The following is a 23,145-nucleotide window of genomic DNA, read 5'->3' on the forward strand; positions in this document are numbered from 1 at the left end:
TGTATGTTCTACTATACTGACCTGAATACAGCTTTTCCCTCCAAAGTTACCCAGAATTTACCTTCTGTTTGTTTAGGATGTCAGGTATGTAATTGCTTCATTTTTCCCTAAAATATTTCTGTAGTAAAACTAATATCTTTATCTATTTGTGTTGCTATTCATGGGTCCTCAAACTATGGCCCACGGGCCACATGAGGCGGTGTGATTGCATTTGTTCCTGTTTTGTTTTTTTTTATTTCAAAATAAAATACATGCAGTGTGCATAGGAATTTGTTCACAGTTTTTTTTTTTTTTTTTTTTAAACTATAATCCAGCTCTCCAACGGTCTGCGGGATAGTGAATTGGCCCTCTGTTTAAAAAGTTTGAGGACCTCTGCATGAATACCTGAAGCTCGGTCATTTATAAAGAAAAAAGGTTTATTTGGCTCCGCAGTCTGCTGGCTGGAAGATTCAACATTTGATGAAAGCCTCAGGCTGCTTCCACTCAGGGCTGAAGACACAGGAGAGCCACTGTGTGCAGAGATCACACTGGGGAGAAGAGCAAGATAGAGGGGAGATGCCAGATTCTTCTTAATAGCAGCAGCTTTCCTGGGAACTAATAGAGCCACCCTTAGGGCTCTAACTCACCATTTCCCACCCCCAACTCCCAGAGTGGGTGTTAATATATTCATGAGGGATCCTTACCTGCTTGCCCTTAACATCTCCCATAGGGCCCACCTCTATCATTTGGGATCAAATTTCAACATGAGGTTTCCAGGGCAAACATCCAAACTATGGCAACTAGAAAGAGTCATATGTTGGAAAATGTAGTTATGAGGTTAAAATTCTTTGAACAAAGAGGGTCAACAAAATTATGGTCATTATGAAATTATATGCCAAATGACATATTACCAGTCGTGAAGCCAAAATGCGAAACCCAAGTGGAAATGAGAAAAAAAATCTGTCAGGAGACTAGCTTCTCTTGGTCCATCTCAGCCCAGGTAGGTAGAAATAAATCAGAATGTCAATGTCTGATACCGTGAAGCTAATCTGGTAGCACAGATTAAATTTTGTATTCTGTAATCATATAGTAACCAGTCATAGGCAGAGAAGTGAGTGAACAGGTCAGAATAACTCTCATAACTGTGAATTATTAAAAGCTTTCCCATTAAAAACAGGAAACAGGCAAGAATATTGTTTCCCTATCTTTCTTCCACCTAACCTAATCATTTGACTTAGGAATCTTAGTCACTTAGTCCATTTGAGTCATGTCCTATTGTTAGATCTAACTAAAAAAAAAAATTTTGTAAACATGTACACAAATGCACTTGGATCATTGTTGGGTCCTTACTGGTATTTTGAGTGTTGGTAGAACAGCAGTAACTGCCACACTGCCTGTAGAAGCTGGTGCAATTATTTGGTCTTGTCTCCATACTGATTTGCAGGGTCTCAGGTACGAAGAAACATACTTGGTGATCCACAATAAGGACATAACATTTAGAAGAAAAATTTTTTTTCAGAATTGATTTTCATACTCTTTCTTCTGACCTCATGTAATTTTAGTTTTGTGTTGTCTCTGAAAGTTATTAGCAAATGAAAGATACTGAGTATTTCTCATCCAGAATGTTTGGAAATCAGGAGTGGTTTAGATTTTGGATTTTTGTTGGATTTTGGACTTGAGTTATACTTGCATTATAGTGATTCAGCACCCTAATCTGAAAATCTGAAACCCGAAATACTCCGCTGAACATTCCTTTGCACATCATGTCAGGTCTCAGAAAGTTTTGGATTTTAGAGTATTTGGGGATTTTGGATTTGGAGTGATCAACCTGTATTCACAGGATTGAAAGTGAGTTACAGGTTTCCCAGTCCCAGATAAGGTGATCAGCTCCTACCTTATGTTTGGACCTTGACTGCCCTAATTGTCCTTTTCTTTTTTGAGACAGAGTCTCACTTTCTTGCCCTCAGAAGAGTACTGTGGTGTCATAGCTCACAGCAACCTCAAAGTCTTCGGCTCAAGTTAATTCTCTTGTGTCAGCCTCCCAAGTAGCTGGGACTATAGGCACCTGCCACAACACCCAGCTATTTTTAGAGATAAGATCTTGCTCTGGCTCAGGCTGGTCTCAAACCTGTGAGCTCGGCTTCCCAGAGTGGTAGGTTCACAGGCATGAGCCACTGCACCTGGCTTGTCCTAATTGTTTAATTTGCTACTCTGCAGCATGGTAGCTGAAAAAAACATTTATATTCCACTGCAGAGGTGTTTGCTGGCCATCCTGGACATTACACAGTGTTTTAATAATTCTCCTGGTGGTCAGTTCCTCTTTCTGGGCTTTTAGCTCAGTGGGTAATACCATTTTTTAAACACCAATGTGTTTTCATTAAGTTTGTTAGGAGAAAAATAGCAACAAATACCATGTCTTGGACAAAATATTATAGATTTTGAAGTGTTTTGGAAAAAACTACTCAGACCATAACAAGGAGTATGGAAGTTAGGACCCGGGAGCTAATTCATTTCATACTGGTGGATGAAAACCAGTATAATCACACTGTCACCTGCAGTAACAGTGCTCCCCATGCCTTGTCTGTCTGTCTATTGCAGATGTTGCTGCCATTGCGTGTGGCCGTGAATTCCTGGTTAACTCCAGTCGTGTGCTCTTGGACACCATATTGCAGCTCTTGGGAGACTTGAAGCCAGGACAGTGCACCAAACTCAAAGTGTATGGTGGATAGTATTAAAAAGTTAATGTCTATTTATGTATTAGTTAGAATATGCTGATTGGACCTCTTTTCATAAGCACAGTTAGTTTGACAATAGTTTTTAAAGAGCAGAAGAAATAAAGTGCCTTGAGAATTTAAGGGTTATATTATCTCTTAAGTAGTATGTTAGAAAAATGAAATTTAAAAAAGGAATGCAATCACGTTAGTAGTGGATTGCAAATGCTGTCATGTGATGCTTTGGAGTTAAGTATTAATGATTTAAAAATAAACTTAAGTATTTGTTATGGTAGCACTCCATTTCCAAGTACTAAAATCTGCATTCATTTTCTGTGGTTGTGTAACAAACTTAGTGGCTAAATCAATACCCATTTTATTATTGCATAGTTTTGTAGGTCAGCAATCTGAGTAGGTTGGTTTCTCTGGTTAGGGTTTTAGAAATTTGAAATCAAGATGTTTTCCAAACTGGGATCTTTTCTAGAGACTCTGGGAAGGAATCTGCTTCCACCTGCTTTCAGTTTATTGACAGGGTCCTTTCTTGCTTTTGTAGGACTGAGGTCCCTATTTCCTTGGGGCTTGATTGTCCTCTAGGGCTGACTGCATTCCTTCTCATAGTTGCTCCATCTTCTAGCTATAATAGCTCTTTGAATCCTTCTTGCATTTGGAATCTCTTGGACTTCTTTTTCTACAGCCAGCCAAGATTAGTAATGCCTGGATAAACTCCTTTGATTAACTCTAAGACAACTGATTAGGAACCTTAGTTACATCCACAGAATCCCCTTTACCACATAACAACATAATCACGGTGTGGTATATTTATAGTCTCAGGGGTTTGGGCAGGAAATCTTAGGGGACATCATAGGGTTCTGCCTCTCATGCCATTCATTCCAAGTATTTTGATTTCTTGGAGCACTGTTAAAGAATTTCAAAATATTTAGGGGGTACAAATGTTTTTGATACATGGCTTGAGTCAGTGCTGCAAATGTATTTTTCACCTGAATAATGTTCATTATACTCATTAGGTGGGTTATTTATTTATTTATTTTTTGAGACAGAGTCTCACTATGTTGCCCTTAGTAGAGTACCATGGTGTCACAGCTCACAGCAACCTCAAACTCTTGGGCTTAAGTGATTCTCTTGCCTCAACCTCCCAAGTAGTTGAGACTACAGGTGCCCACCATAACACCTGGCTATTTTTTTGCTGTAGTTGTCGTTGTTTGGCAGGCCCGGGCCAGGTTCAAACCCATTAGCCTCGGTGTATGTGGCCTGCACCTTAATAGCTGAGCTATGGGCACTGAGCCAATTAGGTGGGTTTTTGCCCCTCATCTTCTCCCTCTGCTTTCTGCTTGATTTCATATTACTTTTACTTCCCCCTGTCTAATTGTGTGCTCATTGGTTGGTTCAGATTTATTAGAGATACAGATGGTGTTTATTTTTCCATTTTTGGGATACTTCACTTAGAATAACAGTCTCCAGTTCTTCTCAAATTGCTGCTAAAGGCCTTAATTCATCCCTTTTTATGGCTGAGTATTATTCCATGGTATACAGATGCCACATTCTGTTAATCCATTCATGAATTGATGAACACTTGGGTTGATTCCACATCTTTGTGATTGTAAATTGTGTTGTAATAAACATTGAAGAACAGGTGTCTTTTTGATAAAATGACTTCTTTTCCTTTTGGTAGATGCCCAGTAGTAGGACTGCTGGATTGAATGGTGAGTCTGCTTTAAGTTCTTTGAGAAATATCTATAATGTTTTCCATAGGGGTTGTAGTTATTTGCAGCCCCACCAAAAGTGTATAAGCATTCTTTTCTCTCTGTACCGTGCCAGCCTCTGTTGTTTTTGGACTTTTTAATAAAAGTTATTCTAACAGTAAGATGATACCTCATTGTGGTCTAAAATAGAGATTTTCTTGAAGCTTAGTACATTGAGCATTTTTTTTTGTATGTTTTTTAGCCATTTTCTACCTTCTTTTGAAAAACTTCTGTTTGTGTCTTTTGCCCACTTTTTAATGGGTTAGGGTTTCTATGTTGCTGATCTGTTTGAGTACTTTGTAGATTCTTAATATTAGTCTTGTGTCAGATATGTACATTGCTAATATTTTCTCCCATTATGTAGGTGGTCTGTTTGCTCTGTTGATTATTTCCTTAGCTGTGCAGAAGTTTCTTAATTAAGTCCCATTTATTTATTTTTGTTGTTGCTGTGTCATTGGTGTCATAAATTCTTTGCCTAGACTGATGTCTAGATAAGTATTTTCTACATTTTCTTCTAAAACATTTTCTACGTTTTTATGCCTTATGTTTAAATCTTTTATCCATCTTGAATTAGTTTTTACTAAATGAAGCTTCTTTTCTTCAGTGTATGTTGTTCTCTGCTTTATCAAAGATCAGTTGGCTGTAGGTAGATGGCTTTATAACTGGGTTCTCTGTACTGTTCCATTGATCTATGCCTCTTTTTGTACCAGTGCCATGCTGTTTTGGTTACTCTACCCTAGGATGTGTATCATTTGAAATCTGGTAATGTGATGCCACCATCTTTGTTCTTTTTGCTTAGGATTGTTTTCGTGCTTTGGGCTCTTTTCTGGTTCCAAATGAAATGTAGAATTATTTTTTCTAGATCTGTGAAATACGTAGTTGGTTTGTTGATAGGGATTGGATCGAATCTGTACATTGGGTAGTTTGGACATTTTAATGATATTGATTCTACTGACCTATGAGCAGGATGTATTTGTACATTTGTATCATCTGCAGTTTCTTAAGTGTTTCGTAGTTCCCCCCGTAGAGATTTTTATAACCCTCTTAGTTAAGTATATTCCTAGCATTTTGTTTTCTTTGTAGCTGTTGTGAATCGTATTGAGTCTTTGATTTGACTCTCTAATAACTTGGCTGTTATTAGTATATAGAAATGCTACTGATTTGTGTACATTGATTTTATATTCTGACTTCGCTGAAATTGCTTCCAGGAATCTCTTGGTGGAGTCTTTGGGGTTTTTTAGATACAGATTATATTATCAGCAAAAAGTGATTGTTTGACCTCCTCTCTCTTGATTTGGATACCCTTAATTTCTTTGTCTTGCCTGATGCTCTGGCTAGGACTTCCAGCACTGTGTTGGACAGAAGTGGTGACAGTGGGCAGCCTTGTCTTATTTCAGATTTTTAGTGGGAATGCTATCAGTTTTTCCCCATTCAGTGTGACATTAGCTGTGGGTTTGTCTTTTTATTTTATTTTTTTAAGAGACAGGGTCTCTGTGTTTTCCAGGCTAGCCTCAGAGTCCCCAGCTCAAGTAATCCTTTTTAATTTTGGATTTATCCTAGACAGTTTGAGTATGAAACTATGGTCTGTCTAAATCATTGGTTCTCAACCTTCCTAATGCTGCGACCCGTTTTTTTTTTTTTTTTTGTAGAGACAAAGTCTTACTTTACTGCCCTCGGTAGAGTGCCATGATATCACGGGACTCAAAGCAACCTACTGCTCTTGGGCTTAGGCGATTCTCTTGCCTCAGCCTCCCAAGTAGCTGGGACTGCAGGTGCCCGCCACAATGCCCGGCTATTTTATTGTTGCAATTTGGCTGGGGCTGGGTTTGAACCTGCCACCCTCGGTATATGGGGCTGGCGCCCCACTCACTGAGCCACAGGTGCTGCCCAGTGTTGCAACCCTTTAATATAGTTCTTCATGTTGTGGTGACCCCCAACCATAAAATTAATTTCGTTGCTACTTCATAACTGTAATTTTGTTACTGTTATGAATTGTAATGTAAATATCTGATATGTAGGATTTATTTTCATTGTTACAAATTGAACATAATTAAAACATAGTGATTAATCACAAAAAACAATATGTAATTATATATTGTGAAATATTTATATCTAATTACCAATAAATGAAATTTTGTCTTGAAGCATGGTGTAGCATGAATAACAGTCTTAATATAACAACAGTAAACTACACTGCTACATTTTGCGACAGTTTGCATAAAAAGCCAACTTCAGTGTGAAGGTTGAGATTGCATCTTTCTCACCAGATCAGAAATTCTTGGGGCAGTCTTTGCCAGAGCACAACAAAGATTATCTTCCACAGCAAGTCTACTTCTGTATTTAGACTTGATAACCAACAAGCTGGAAAACCCTGTTTCACAAAGATATGTTGTTGGAAATGGAAGAAGAAAGCACAAACAGACTCAGACAGAACAGGATATGACTACAAGCACTTGATGCAGAATTTTGTAACTGGCATTGTAGAGAAATCAGTTCTTGCTGCATCACTGTTAATAAGTTCAATGAACTCCTCTTGTGCTGTCTCAGGAACATCTTCAACTTTGACTGTGAATGGGCTTCTGGCAAGTGCGAATGGGGTGTCAGATTTGGAAAGTATGATGACATTTCATCTGCAAGCATGTGCAAGTGTTCTTTCACAGAAATTATCATCATAATCTTTTTATCTGGTTCAATGTCATGTTCCTCAAAGAAAAAAGATGAGGTAGGTGACATGTGAATTTTATTTTCATCCAATTTTTTTGCCAAAGCTGAAGTTTCATTTGGAATGATTGGATTTTTTTCAGACAAATTGAGGCATTTTGCATTTGGCCTTGCAGTAATAAATTTAACTCATTCAAGATGGCAAACATGTCAACCAAGTAAGCTATTTTATGCAGTTCACTTTCATCGCTGAAAAGTGCTTTGAACTGCAGTCTTGCTTTCTGATTAAAAAACGTTTTGAGTTCATCACAAAGCTCAAAAATACGTTTTAAAACTTTTCCTCTCAGTGGGCGGAGGCAAGATAGCCAACTGAAGCCAGCTTTCCATAGAGGCTCCCATCCAGAAAGAGAGTTAAAGGACAGAAGTTTAGCAAGTAAGCTGATGGTTTGGAGATGAGCCAAAAGAGAAGGTTGAAGAACGCACATTCACCCTGCTGAGGCGAGCTGCAACCCCAAGGAAATAAACAATAGGTACAAAATCCATTGCCAAGTGGACAGGAGTCCCCTCCCCCAAGAGAGTGGCTCGCAGTATACTTTATACAAATATGTGAGCAGACTTCAGATCTCCTCCTATTTTATCCCATGGGAGACACCCTCTAAAAACTGGAACTCCTTCCCCAGAGAGGACCCACTAGTATGCCATAGCACTCTCCCACCAGGCATAAAACTGTATATATTCTCTACCTGCAATTCTGAACTCTAGCACTCCCCTCCACTCTCACCCTGAGATCTAGAAGCCTGTCCCCCATGGAGTCCAGATCCTTGGGCATTTTCTCGAGAGGTGTGGACAAGGCCTGGGCTGTTGCAGATCTGTGTTGATTCTGCGGTGTAAAGAGAGGACTCTGGACTGAGGGAGAAGTGGTGCCCTGCGGCACAGAGCAGCAGTAGTAGCGGCAGGAACAATAGAGCTCACATCTCTGGGGATATGGTGGAGAGACACTCCCTGCCTCTCTTGGCAACCAGAGAAAGCCAGGCCTCTACTCCGGTGGCAGCCACTGGCCGAACAAATGTGGGACGGAAATGCAGGCCCTATGAGTAAAGGGTATGCCTAAGGTGGTACCTGCCCGGGCAGGGCGCGTCATGGGACAGAGAAGGAAACTAGAATACGCAGGAAGAGACAGCATACTCCCATGGCAGGGCTGAATCAGAAGTGCTGCTTTAGTGAGCCTAAGGAGCACCCAGGGAATCATAGCTGAGACAGAAGCAGGCCGGGCAACAGCACCAGCCCAGGGAGAGGCAAGAACTGAGAGCTGAGTGTGAGCTGTAATGGCACCCGTCCCAACACAGAGTGCAGCAGAGACAGGGACACCAGTCCATGAGAATTAGTGCAGCGGCAGTGGCACAGGGTGGGGCTGAGTTGCAGTTTCTGTGAACTTGAACAGCACCTGGCCCACTATATTCCCCGGGGAATATAGCCGGGGCAGAAGCACTAATTCTTCAAGAATATGAGTGGCAGCAATATCAGTCTGGGGTGGGGCTGGAACTAAGTGAATCGCCCCAGCTTCCATTAAGCACCTGAGGTTGTCAGGCTTCAGCTCCCCCTACTGGCTGGTTGCAGAGTGTAGTCTGGCAGAGGAGAAAATAGATCTCCCTGTGACTCAGGCAGGCGCAAACCCCTAGAACATTTGTTCATTGGAAGGAAGTGGGTCACAGACCTGTGGGGTTACCAGTGACTGGGTGTGACAGAGGTGTAAGGTGGGGAAGGAGGCATCAACCTTCCCAGACTAATTCATTTGCTGAGTGGGTCTTTCTGACTACATGGAGCACTGGAGTAAGTCATACTCAAGCTGCCAGCAGACCCCTGCTACCTAGTTGCTGGAGACTTTTTGAACTCTCCTACTTGAGACTGGGTGCTAACTGGGACAATTGATTTAGAACTCTTGACCTGGGCCAATCACCCGAGTACTATCCAAAGTGGTACCCTGGGTGTGTGGTTGTGGGAAGGTTTGATTTTCCTTTTCTAGTTGTTGCCTATGGGGGGTGGGGTGACTTAGTTGCGGGTATTTCTCCACAACTGAGACTTCAACCCAGAGTTACTGAGTCACTAGGATTGGACCGAGACCAGCTAAAAACAAGACAGAGCCACTTAGCCTCATCACACCAAGCAGGTCCCGAGTGTCTCAGTCCGTAGCACTGTACAGGTCCTTTGCTAAGCTCTAGTGCAAGGGTCCTCAAACTTTTTAAACAGGGGGCCAGTTCACTGTCCCTCAGACCGTTGGTGGGATGGACTATAGTTAAAAAAAAAACTATGAACAAATTCCTGGGCACACTGCACATATCTTATTTTGAAGTAAAAAAACAAAACTGGAACAAATACAATCACACTGCCTCATGTGGCCACGGGCCATAGTTTGAGGACCCCTGTCTAGGGGAAGAGGTACAGACACCAGTCCCAGCTCTTGGGCAAAGGGCTGGCTAATCCATATTCCAGGAGCACCCAACCCAACTTCACCTTATCTGCTCATCTAGCCAAATGGTGTAAAATAATCATGGGGCAGAATCAGCAGAAAAACTTGAGAAATTTGAATAATCAGAGTAGGTCAACTCCCCCAAGGAATGACACACCAGAAGATCCCATTCATAAACAAATGGAATTCAGAATTCAGAATTTGGATTGCAAACAAGATTAATAGATGGAGGTAAAGTTGGAATTAGAAATTCAAGGAGCATTTCAAAAGTTGTCTCAAGAATTCAATGAATTCAAAGACAAAATCACCAAAGATTTTGACGCATTGAGACAAGAACTTGAAGCCCTCAAAGATCTGAGAAATAAAGGAGAATCCCTCAGTAACAGACTGGAGTAGGCAGAAGAAAGGATTTCTGACACTGAAGACAAAACTTTTGAACGTTCCCAAACACTCAAAGAGGAAGAGAAGTGGAGAGCAAAAATGGATCATTCTTTCAGAGAGCTCTGGGATAATTTGAAGAAAACTAATATTCGTCTTATAGGAATTTGTGAAGGAGATGAGGTGGCCTTGAAAGGCCCAGATGCTGTACTCCATGAGATAATCAAGGAGAACTTACTAGACATGCCAAGAGATTCTGAAATTCAGATAGCAGTTTCAGAACCCAAGCATGACTCAACCTGAATAGGCATCTCCCAGACACACATTATAATTAACTTCACCAAAGTCAATATGAAGGAGAAAATTCTGCAAGCAACCAGATGTAAGAAAACCGTAACGTACAAGGGGAAGAATGTTTGACTGCAGATCTCTCTGCTGAAACCTTTCAAGCTAGAAGAGGGTGGTCATCCTAAAACGAAATAATTTTCAACCCAGGATCCTATATCCAGCTAAATTGAGTTTCATTTATGATGAAGAAATTAAATACTTTAATGACATTCACATGTTGAAGACATTTGCCATAACTAAACCAGCTCTCCGGGATATTCTCAGACCTATCCTCTGTAATGACCAGTGCAATCCTCTACCACCAAAGTAAACTCACTCAGAAATTTTTGATCAAATTTCAACTTCCACAGTGGTGAAAGGATTAAAAATGTCCACTGGACTTCTGAAAAAACTCAATACCCAGAATTCTACCAGGCTTATCAATATTCTCAATGTGAATGGTTTAAATTGTCCTCTAAAGAGGCACAGGTTGGCTGACTGGATATAAAAACTCAGGCCAGATATCTGCTGAATACAAGAATCTCATCTTAACCTTAAAAGATAAATATAGACTCAGGGTGAAGGGATAGTCATCTATATTTCAGGCAAATGGAAATCAGAAAAAAGCAGGTGTTGCAATTTTATTCACAGATACAATAGGCTTTAAACCAACAAAAGTAAGGAAAGATAAGAATGGTCACTTCATATTTGTTAAGGGTAACACTCAACATGATGAGACTTCAATTATTAACATTTATGCACCCAACCAGAATTTGCCTCAATTTATAAGAGAGACTCTAATAGACATGAAAAATTTGATTTCCTCCAGCACCATAATAGTTGGAGATTTTTATCACTCCTTTGGCAGTGTTGGATAGATCCTCCAATAAAAAGCTAAGCAAAGAAATTTTAGACTTAACCATTCAACAGTTGGATTTAACAGACATCTATAGAACATTTCATCCTAACAAAATCGAATACACATTCTTCTCATCAGACATGGAACATCCTTTAAAATTGATCATATCTTAGGTTACAGGTCTAACCTCAGCAAATTTAAAATAATAGAAATTATTCCTTGCATCTTCTCGGACCATCATGGAATAAAAGTTGAACTCAGTAACAACAGGAATCTGTATACTCATACAAAAACATGGAAACTAAATAACCTTATGCTGAACGATACCTGGGTCATAGACGAGATTAAGAAAGAAATTACCAAATTTTTGGAATAAAATGATAAAGAAGACACAAATTATTAGAACCTCTGGGATACCACAAAGGCAGTCCTAAGAGGGAAAATTATAGCACTGCAGGCCTTCCTCAGTGAAAGAGGAAAGAGAGGAAGTTAGTAACTTAATGGGACGTCTCAAGCAACTGGAAAAGGAAGAACATTCTAACCCCAAATCCAGCAGAAGAAAAGAAATGACCAAAATTAGAGCAGAATTAAATGAAATTGAAAACAAAAGCATTATACAACAGATCAATAAATCAAAAAGTTGGTTTTTTGAAAAGGTCAATAAAATAGATAAACCTTTGGCTAACCTAGTCAGGAAAAAAAGAATAAAATCTCGAATTTCATCAATCAGAAATGGCAAAGACGAAATAACATCAGACTCCTCAGAAATTCAAAAAATCCTTAATGAATGTTACAAGAAAGTCTATTCTCAGAAATACGAAAATTTGAAGGAAATAGGCTAATACTTAGAAGCACACCACCTTCCTAGACTTAGCCAGAAGGAAGTGGAAATGTTGAACAGACCTGTATCAAGTTCTGAAATGGCATCAACTATACAAAATCTCCCTAAAAAGAAAAGCCTGGGACCAGATGGTGTTACATCAGAATTCTACCAAACTTTTAAAAAGGAACTAGTACTTATATTACTCAACCTGTTCCAAAATATAGAAAAAGCAGGAATACTACCCAACACATTCTATGAAGCAAACATCACCTTGATCCCCATACCAGGAAAAGACCCAACAAGAAAAGAAAATTATAGACCAATATCACTAATGAATATAGATGTGAAAATATTCAATAAGATCCTACCAAACAGAATCCAGCAACACATCAAACAAATTATATACCATGACCAAGTGGGTTTTATCCCAGGGTTTCAAGGCTGGTTCAATATATGTAAATCTATAAATATAATTCATCACATAAACAAAAACAAATACCATATGATTCTCTCAATTGATGCAGAAAAAGCTTTTGATAATATCCAGCATCACTTCATAATCAGAACATTTAAGAAAATTGGTATAGAATGGACATTTCTTAACTTGATAGAGGCTATCTACAGCAAACCCACAGCCAATATCATATTGAATGGAGTTAAATTGAAATAATTTCCACTCAGATCAGGAACCAAACAAGGTTGCCCATTGTCTCCACTGCTTTTCAACATTGTAATGGAGGTCTTAGCCATCGCAATTAGGCAAGAAAAGGCCATCACGGGTATCCATATAGGGTCAGAGGGGATCAAACTTTCACTCTTCGCAGATGATTGTATATTTGGAAAACACCAGCGATTCTACTACAAAATTCTTAGAAGTGATCAAGGAATACAACAGCATTTCAGGTTACAAAATCAACACCCATAAATCTGTAGCCTTAATAATATACCAACAATAGTCAAGCTGAAAAAACAGTTAAGGACTCTATTCCATTCACAGTAGTGTCAAAGAAGATAAAATATTTGGGAGTTTAGCTAACAAAGGATATGAAAGATCTCTATAAAGAGAACTATGAAACTAAGAAAAATAGCTGAAGATGTTAACAAATGGAAAAACATACCATGCTCATGGCTGGGAAGACTTAATGTTAAAATGTCCATGCTATCCAAAGCAGTATACAATTTTAATGCAATCCCTATTAAAGCTCCACTGTCATAATTTAAAGATCTTGAAAAAATAATACTTTGTTTGATGTGGAATCATAAAAAAACCTTGAATAGCCAAGACATTACTCAGAAATAAAAACAAAGCAGGAGGAATCACACTACCAGACCTGAGACTGTACTATAAATCGATAGTGATCAAAACAGCATGGTACTGGTACAAAAACAGAGAGGTAGATGTGTGGAACAGAATAGAGAACCAAGAGATGAACCCAGCTACTTACTGTTATTTGATCTTCAATAAGCCAATAATTAAAAACATTCAGTGGAGAAAGGATTCCCTATTTAACAAGTGGGGCTTGTAAACTGAATGGTGACCTGTAGAAGACCATTAACTAAGATAGACTGTTCACTGCATTAAAAATTTAAACTTAAGACATGAAACTATAAAAATACCAGAAGAAAGTGCAGGGAAAACTCTTGAAGAAATCGGTCTGGGCAAATATTTTATGGGGAGACTCCCTGGGCAATTGAAGCAACACCAAAAATACATTACTGGGATCTGATCTAACTTAAAATCTTCTGCGCATCCAAGAACACAGTAAGTAAAGCAAGCAGACAGCCCTCAGAATGGGAGAAGATATTTGTAGGTTATGTCTCTGACAAAGGCTTAATAACCAGACTCCACAGAGAAACTAAACATATTAGCAAGAAAAGAATAAGTGATCCCATCCCAGGCTGGACAGGGGACCTGAAGAGAAACTTCTCAGAAGAAGACAGGCACATGGCCTACAGACACATGAAAAAATGCTCATCATCCTTAATCATCAGAGAAATGCAAATCAAAACCACTTTAGATATCATCTAGCCCCAGTAAGATTAGCTCACATCATAAAATCCCAAAACCAGAGATGTTGGTGTGGATGTGGAGAAAAGGGAACACTTCTGCATTGCTGGTGGGAATGCAAACTAATACGTTCCTTTTGGAAAGATGTCTGGAGATCACTTAGGGATCTAAAAGTAGACTTGCCATTCGATCCTACAATTCCTCTGCTAGGTATATATCTGGAAGACCAAAAATCACTTTATAACAAAGATATTTGCACCAGAATGTTTATTGAAGCCCAATTCATAATTGCTAAGTCATGGAAGAAGCCCAAGTGCCCATCGACCCAGAATGGGTTAATTGTGGTATATGTACACCATGGAATATTACGCAGTCTTAAAAATAGATGGAGACTTGACCTCTTTCAAATGTTTACATGGATGGAGCTGGAACATATTCTTCATAGCAAAGTATCTCAAGAATGGAAGAAAAAGTATCCAATGTACTCAGCCCTACTATGAAACCAATTTATAAGCACCCACACTTCCATATGAATGCTATACCCCAACTATAGTCCAAGATGAAGGGGAGGGGTGGGGGGAAGAGGGGGGAAGATGGGTGGAGGGAGGGTAATTGGTGGGACCACACCTACGGTGCATTTTACAGGCATACATGTTAAATTTACTAAGTGTAGAGTATAAATGTCTTAATACAATAACTAAGAAAATGCAGTGAAGGCTATGTTAACCAGTTTGATGAAAATATTTCAAATTGTATATAAAACCAGCACATTGTACCCCATGATTCCATTAATGTACACAGATATGATTTAATTAAATAAAAGAATAAGATTATAACTGCAAAAAAAAAACAAACTTTTCCTCTCAACAACCATCTCACTTCAGTATGAAATAGGAGAGCATTGTTTGGCACATCCAACTCGTTGCACAGTTGCGAAAACAGTCGACTGTTTAACGTGCTCGGCTTTACAAAATTGACAGAATTTATGATGCTTTTCATAACTTCTTATAACTCCTGTGGCAGCATCTTCATTGCTAATATTTGCCAGTGAAGCATAGTGAGTTCTAATGACTTGGTGACTCATTCATTACCAAACGTCGAAATCCAGATCGACATCCTAGCATAGCTGGAGCATCATCTATGCAAACACTACAAACCTTTTCCCAAGAGATCTTATGCTCTTTCAGAAATGAACCAACTGTGTCAAACACATCACGTGCAGTAGTTGTCGTTTTAAGAGGTTTACAAAAAACCTCATCTTTAAAGGCACCATCATTAATATACCTCACGTAAACCAGTAACTGTGAACAGCTTGCAAAGTCTGTAGATTCATCAAGCTGGATACTAAATATTGGAAGTGGAGCAGATTTAATTTCCTGGATTACCTGATCAAGAATATCAGTAGACATGTCATCTATTCTTCTGCAGACAGTGTCGTTAGATAAGGAAATTGCACTCAATTTTGTAACAAATTCGTCTCCAATCGTAGCTCGAACAATGTCTTTGGCCCCTGGCAACAGTAAATCCTCAGCAATGATGTGAGGTTTCATAGCTCTGGCGATTCTGAGTGATGAAGCTTCAGTGGCTGCTACGTTTTGTTTGTGGCAGTGTCAAGTCTGGCTTTTTTGAGTCCATCAGCTTTGCTTCTAAAATAGTTGGTATCCTTCACAGCAAAGCTTGGATGCTTCCTATCTAAATTGTGTTTTAGTTTGTTCAGCTTCATAGATTCGGCTGATAGAACTTCACAACAAACGACACATTGGTTTCTCAATTCCTGCTGTAATTATTGAGGTAAAACCAAACTGTAAAACATCCTCACTATATTTTCTTAACGTTCTTCTCTACACAATCCATTGTCATGGGATGGTTTGCTAATGAAAATAATACATAACAATAGCTTTAATAATACAAAAGTTGATACATGGCATAGTTCAGTCAATAGAGTTTATTGAAGTTTCCCGTGATTTACCATTCCGTGTTGTTTTTTTAACATATATGTTACTATCACCAGGGGGCAGTATTCACATCAACTACAGCTGAATATAAAAAGACCAATCAGCATCCAGATTAAGTTCCCATCGTACAGATATATATATATATATATATATATAGTAGTAGTTGATGATATATATATATATATATATATATAGTAGTAGTTGATGATTTTACAGTACATGATTTTCATTTACCCAGTAATTATAATTCATGAAGTGTTGTTTTACCTCCAATACTGTTGTTTTCAACGCAGGTACTCGTATGTGGGGTATATCTGCATGTGGGCGGACCTATTTGGAGCCAGAGGAGCGGTGTCTCGGTTCCTAAGACCATCGGATATATGTGTTTTCTGACCCCTGTGAAAGGGTCCTTTGGTCCCCAAAGCGGGCGACCCACAAACCGCTGGTCTCAATCCTTTGGAAAATGCTGATGTTTGTTGTTACAGGTAACCAATGTGGTTGTGTTCAGGTTGTGAGTTCCAGCCAGCTTTTCTCTGTGTTTGGTTGGTTTCACTGTCTTGTTTTTGAAAGGCCTTTATACTGCTCTTGGGTCTGCCCCCATGTGTCTCACAGTGGCCAGTCTGAGACCTCTGTGGTTTGGATCTCTTCTTTAGTTCCGAGCCTTCCAGATGTTGTTTATGATCAGATCCACACATGCACAGCCTGTGAGGCCAGGAGTTATAAAACAGCTTTGTGGGTCACTTTGCTGAGCTCTTAGCTTTCCACAGTGCCCCTGGTACTTCTTATTCCCCCAGGCTCCCTTTTCCAGCACCCTTCCAGGAATGCTGGGGCTTTGTATCCCTTCTGTGTTGTAGCTTCTACAACTCTGCCCATTGCCAAGCAGCAGGAGTTCAGAAGCTTACAGATGTGTCGAGTGTGAGGAAGACTCCCCTCCCACAGAGTTTGAGTTACCTGGGGGCTCCCCAAGGCGTGGCCAGTCATTGCCAGGAGACCCTTCTCCTGTTCTTTGAGCCTGAGTAGAGGCCTCCTCTGGGTGTTCTCTGTGAGTCAGTGCCATTTCTGGGTTTTGGGGTTCTAGGCCAAGGGATACTGGAGGAAAAAGTGGAAAACTGATGGTTTGGTGATTCTTAAAATTTTGGTCTTCTTCCTGTATCTGCACCTCAAATAGATGGCCTGAGTATTCTGTTTGGGATTTATAGCTGTGTTCACTGGAAATAAGATGGGGCATACTTAAACTGTCTTATTTGGAATAAGACTCTCCACTCAACATAGTCAATACATAGAATATAGTATGACATATATGAGGTCTAACAAGTTCATGAGCTCATCCTAGAAAAAGTGCTACACACCTCATTTTCAAATATCACTACACTTATACCTTTGAAGTATTCCCCTTGGGAAGTTGTGGTTTGAAGGGTGCAGTAGGTGCTGACATCAATACATAGCTTTCCAAGGGAGTACTTCAAAGGTGACTGTATTGATACTCAGCAGTGAGGTATGTAGTATTTTTTTCTAGGATGAATTCGTAAACTTAATTGTCACACCTTGTATATAATATATAGTTTTGGGTATTATTTTACAAATTGTCTATGGATCTAGTTAATTTCTTTTAAGTACTTATATGAAAGAAGACGTAGTAGTTGGATTAGTCTATCTCTGGTTGATAAGTGTCCGGATTATTTTCAGGTTTTAGTTGACAAATATAACGTTGCAGTGAATATTCTTGGCAAGCTCTTTGCTTACTTGTACGGGAGTTCCTCTACGAGTTTTCCTAGAGGTGGAAGATTCGAGAAGTAGGCCATGGGCATTTTTGGTTTTATAACATACTGCCAAATTGGTCACTAAAGTGTATACTCCACCTGCACTGTGTCATTGTTCTGTGTCTCCTATATCTTTTTTTTTTTTTTTTTTAAAGAGTCTCATTATGTTGCCCTGGGTAGAGTGCCTTCGTGTCACAGCTCACAGCAAACTCCAACTCTTGGGCTCAAGTGATTCTCTTGCCTCAGCCTCCCAAGTAGCTGGGACTACAGGTGCCTGCCCCAACGCCCAGCTATTTTTAGAGAGGAGATCTCGCTCTGGCTTAGGCTGGTCTTGAACCTGTGAGCTCAGGCAATCCACCCACCTCGGCCTCCCAGAGTGCTAGGATTACATGCATGAACCACCACACCCAGCCCATTTCCTATGTCCTCATCAGTACTTCATTCTTTGTTACATTTATGTAAAGAACATTTTTATCATCTACCTTCCTTCTTTCTCCCTTCAGATTTAGATTAGCTGTGGGGCTGAGACTTTTCTCATATGTTTATACTATACAGGTTTTCCTTGTGAGTCACCTGTTTATGTCCTTTGCCTACGTTGCAGCGGTTTGCATTTTTCTTAATGATGTAATGTGGTTCTTTGTATGCTCTGGATAACAGTCTGTTATCTCTTTCGCATCTATGATCTTACGAGGTCACTCACTGTTTGTGGACCAGTTAACCTCCTTCTCCAGCTTCCAAGGTGAGGCTTGTGTGAGGGCTGGGTCTCTTTCAGCCTCTCTGGTTTCACTAAGTGGAGCTCTCCTTTGGGTCCGATGAGCTTTTGTTGATTGCAGTGGGGGTGGGGAGAATTGCCTCAGCCCATATGCTTACTTTCTAGGCAGTTTTTGATTAGACCACCAAGCAAGGCCCTGTGCAGACTGTAGCCTCTGCCCCCACTTGGGATCCCAGCTTGCATCAGCCTGAGATTGGGGTCCTCTGTAATCTTTGGCTGCTTTCTGATATTCACGCACTTGTTACCTCTATTGTGTCCAAGACACGGTTCTCCCCTTTTCAATATTTTGTTCCCTGCTAACTCTAGGACCTTTCTTATACTGTAAGTCAGCCTCTTTTCTTCCCACTCTGCCTTGATTATGCTTTCACGGCCACCTCCATGATCAAAGGTTACTTATTTTTAGGAGTTGGTGCCTCAGACCCAGAGATAGAGGTTCGTTGTCTCCCAGCTGCACATTATTAAAAGGCCGTTTCTCTTCTTTCATGTAGAAACTTTCCTCCTTCAAAATTCAAGCAGCCAGTTCTGTCCTAGACCCCCTTGACGTTACTGCCCTCTTCTGACATCAAGCCACTTCCCCTTGTTCGTTGATTGCTTCCCACCCTCTGCTGTCTCACATGGCTGGGGCATCTCTGGGTGATTCAATCAACAATCTAATTTCAGGGTCACTGCCTTCTTCACCTCTCAAGATCTGATATGCCTTCACTGCGGCAGTAGTCCATTCATGTGTCCATTGTCCAGTCATGTGGCCACACCCTGCACTTTGCCATCAGGTAGACTGTCCTGCTCTGTGGCCTGCCTCCTTTTCCCTGACTCCTTTCTCTGCCATCATCTCCTCCAAACTCACCCAGCCCTCCTCCTCTTCAGCACCATCACCTTCACTGCTTCCATCCCTTGTATAGCTTACCTGGATCCCGGTGTGTATCACATTTCCTGATGCTCCCAACTGTGGATGGGCTCAGCAATCCACTTCCTTGGTTCCTACAGCCGTGCTCCTCAGTGATGCTTGAGAAGGATGCTTCCCGTGTGCACAGCCACATGCGTGGTGAAGGCAGACTCTCCTCTGTGCCTGCCCCTCCCCATCTACCTGTGCTGCCCTTCTCTATTGGTGGCACCCTGGCAGGCGGCTTTCCTTCCTACTGCACACAGAGAACTGTGGAAGTGAGTGTGAACTGCCTCCACTCAGTCATTTCTATCTCTCTCTGTTCAGCCTCACTCTCTCCTCTTGCCCATGAGAGAAACATGTGATGTGTGTGTGTGTGTGTGTGTGAGAGAGAGTAATCCTGCCACTTCTGCCATTTGCAGTACTCTGGGATTTTGCTCAGTTGGTTGTCATTGCTTTAGTATTTTTGAGTTTTCTCTTTGCCCTAGCTCCTTGCCAGCCTGTACTTCTGTGGCTGTGACAGTAGGGCCCCCAAATCCACATCATACCGTTTGCTAACTTGCTGAAATTTGGGTGGCCTTGGGTTTACCATGACCTGATGCATTTTCCCATAATGAAGGGCTGGCTCCCATGCCCTGTTCCTTTTGCTACCTGTGGAAATCCGTGTGGGCTTCTCGGTCGGTGTTGCAGCAGAGTTGATTCTGCTGTGGGGTCACATGGCCATCTCTGGTAGCAAACATCTAGGACATCGCTATGTACATTAAGCCTAAAAGTACATTTGTTTGGTCATTGTGTGTACATTAAAAAAAATCCCTATAACTAAGTAATCTGCTTATTTGGCCTCTTCAATGAGAAAAAGGCAGATAACCAAATACACAAATGAGGCGGCCACCGAGGCGCACCGAGGCGGCCGGGAGCCCCCGGGAGGCCGCCAGCATCACCCGCCCTACCACCAGCATCACCACCAGGGGCCTCCGCCCGGTGGGCCCAGCGGCCGCAGCAAGGAGAAGATCTCGGACTCGGAGGGTTTTAAAGCCAACTTGTCTCTCTTGAGGAGGCCTGGAGAGCAAACTTACACACAGCGCTGTCGTTTGTTTGTTGGGTATCTACCTGCTGATATCACAGAGGATGAATTCAAAAGACTATTTGCTAAATACGGAGAACCGAGAGAAGTTTTTATAAACAAAGGCAAAGGATTTGGATTGATTAAACTCGAGTCTAGAGCCTTGGCTGAAATTGCCAAAGCTGAACTTGATGACACGCCCATGAGAGGTAGACAGCTACGAGTTCCTTTTGCCACACGTGCTGCTGCCCTTTCTGTTCGTAATCTTTCACCTTATGTTTCCAATGAACTGTTGGAAGAAGCTTTTAGCCAATTTGGTCCTATTGAAAGGGCTGTTGTAATTGTGGATGATTGTGGAAGATCTACAGGGAAAGGCATTGTTGAATTTGCTTGTAAACCAGCAGCAAGGAAAGCATTTGAACGGTGCAGTGAAGGTGTTTTCTTACTGACAACAACTCCTCATCCAGTTATTGTGGAACCACTTGAACAATTAGATGATGAAGATGGAAAAACTTGCACAGAAGAATCCAATGTATCAAAAGGAGAGAGAAACTCCTCCTCGTTTTGCCCAGCATGGCACATTTGAGTATGAGCATTCTTAGCGATGGAAGTCCTCGGATGAAATGGAAAAACAGCAAAGGGAACAAGTTGAAAAAAATATGAAGGATGCAAAAGACAAATTGGAAAGTGAAATGGAAGATGCTTACCATGAACATCAGGCAAATCTTTTGCGCCAAGATCTGATGAGACGGCAGGAAGAATTAAGACGCATGGAAGAACTTCATAATCAAGAAATGCAGAAACGTAAAGAAATGCAATTGAGGCAAGAAGAGGAACGACGTAGAAGGGAGGAAGAGATGATGATGCGTCAACGTGAGATGGAAGAACAAATGAGGCGCCAAAGAGAGGAAAGTTACAGTTGAATGGGCTACATGGATCCAAGAGAAAGAGACATGAGAATGGGTGCTGGAGGAGCAATGAACATGGGAGATCCCTGTGGTTCAGGAGGCCAGAAATTTCCACCTCTAGGTGGTGGTGGTGGCATAGGTTATGAAGCTAATCCTGGAGTCCCACCAGCAACTATGAGTGGTTCCATGATGGGAAGCGACATGCGTACTGAGCGCTTTGGGCAGGGAGGTGCGGGGCCTGTGGGTGGACAGGGTCCTAGGGGAATGGGGCCTGGAACTCCAGCAGGATATGGTAGAGGGAGAGAAGAGTATGAAGGCCCAAACAAAAAACCCCGATTTTAGATGTGATACCTAGGCTTCCAGTTTGTTTTTGTCTTTTCTTGTTTAGATACCTATCTTTTAAATTCTTGCATTTTAGTAAAAAAGCTACCTTTTTATGGATGTTAGCAGTTTATTGACCTGATATTTGTAAATGGTCTGTTTGGGCAGGTAAAATTATGTAATGCAGTGTTTGAAACAGGAGAGTTTTTTTCCTTTTTATTTCCTTTTATTTATTTATTTTTAACCGTATAATGTCCCTCAAGTTATGGCAGGTGTACCTTGTGCCACTGAATTTCCAAAGTGTACCATTTTTTTTTACTGTGCTTCAAATAAATAGAAAAACAGTTATAATATTGATCTTCAAGTTATGATATTGATCTTCAACTTTGCCATTCATGCTTCTATGCACATTGGGCTAGGTATTCCACTTTGAAAGCATGAGAATGTCTAGGCCTTTGAATGGCATATGCCATTTCTGGGAAATGTATCTGGAGGCTAAATACTGCTTTCCACAAGTAACTATCTCCCCTTGTTTTAAAAAAAGAAGGAATGCACATTGAAGTAGTGTTATCATTTGTTTGGCATTATAGGAAGCAAGCTGGTGCTAAGTATTTTTAATGGTTATGTAAGCAAAGCTGAACTGTAAATCTTCATTCAGGAATATGTATTAAGATTACGGAATGGGTGTAAGACTTGTAGGGGGTGAAAGTGGATTTGGTTAAATGGATATTTTATGGCCCTATGCTCTATCCTTTCCTTGAAAGTTTTTGAAAAGTGGAAAGAACATTTTGTTGCATTTCCCCATTTCTTGTTTTTAAAAGAACAAATCCCAAGCCCTACAAATGGCTTGTATTGAACTTTTACATTTGAATTATAGATTGTTAAACATGAAAAAAACCAAACAAACAAACAAAAACCAAATACACAAATGATTAAAAGAGATAACCAGGCAGTTCACAGAAGAAACACCTACATGCTTCATAAACATGGAGCAGGTTCTCAACCTCCACTATAAGAAGGGAAATGCAAGTTGTAGCCATAGTAAGGTGCCTTTTTATTGCATCTCAGGGGAAGAAATCAGCCTGACAGTTACAAGTTTTGGATCAGATATGAAGCCACAGTGAAACTTAGGCCTGTTCACTGTGCTGGGGAGGGTCCCTGAGGACAGCTGGGCACGGGAGGTGATGTGAGCACACGTAGGGACACATGAGTGCACCAGAGGTTTGCATAGGCGTACCAGGATGCTCATGCTGAAAACCTGATAGCAAAAACTAAGAAATCACCTAAATGTTTACAAGCTGGAAAATAGTTAAAAGGTCGTGATTTCCACTGATGGGATACAGTGGAAATGAGTTAGAACTGTATAAATCAACATAGACAAATCTCACCATGGTATGGAAGATTACATACAGTATGCTGCTGTTGATACAGACATGCAAAGGAAAATTAAAAGATTCTATACATACTATAGTTAAAGTATTAGAAATGCTTGTCTATTTTACATACCAGACGT

General features: G+C 40.5%; 1 protein-coding gene and 1 pseudogene across 4 annotated transcripts in view; both read left to right on the forward strand.

The window, feature by feature from the left end:
- HSF2BP (heat shock transcription factor 2 binding protein) overlaps positions 1-23,145 on the forward strand; it is a 157,116-nt gene that overhangs the window by 51,209 nt on the left and 82,762 nt on the right. For all 3 annotated transcript variants that reach the window (XM_053565014.1, XM_053565013.1, XM_053565015.1), the window contains one exon: positions 2,578-2,695. In XM_053565014.1, the coding sequence (XP_053420989.1) occupies positions 2,578-2,695 (118 nt within the window). The remainder of the gene's footprint in view (positions 1-2,577; positions 2,696-23,145) is intronic.
- Positions 20,337-21,828, forward strand: LOC128567643 (splicing factor, proline- and glutamine-rich-like; annotated as a pseudogene). The gene has a single exon (XR_008374907.1). The product of XR_008374907.1 is annotated as a splicing factor, proline- and glutamine-rich-like (transcript).

Source organism: Nycticebus coucang, chromosome 16 (assembly GCF_027406575.1).
Source record: "Nycticebus coucang isolate mNycCou1 chromosome 16, mNycCou1.pri, whole genome shotgun sequence".
NCBI lineage: Eukaryota > Metazoa > Chordata > Mammalia > Primates > Lorisidae > Nycticebus > Nycticebus coucang.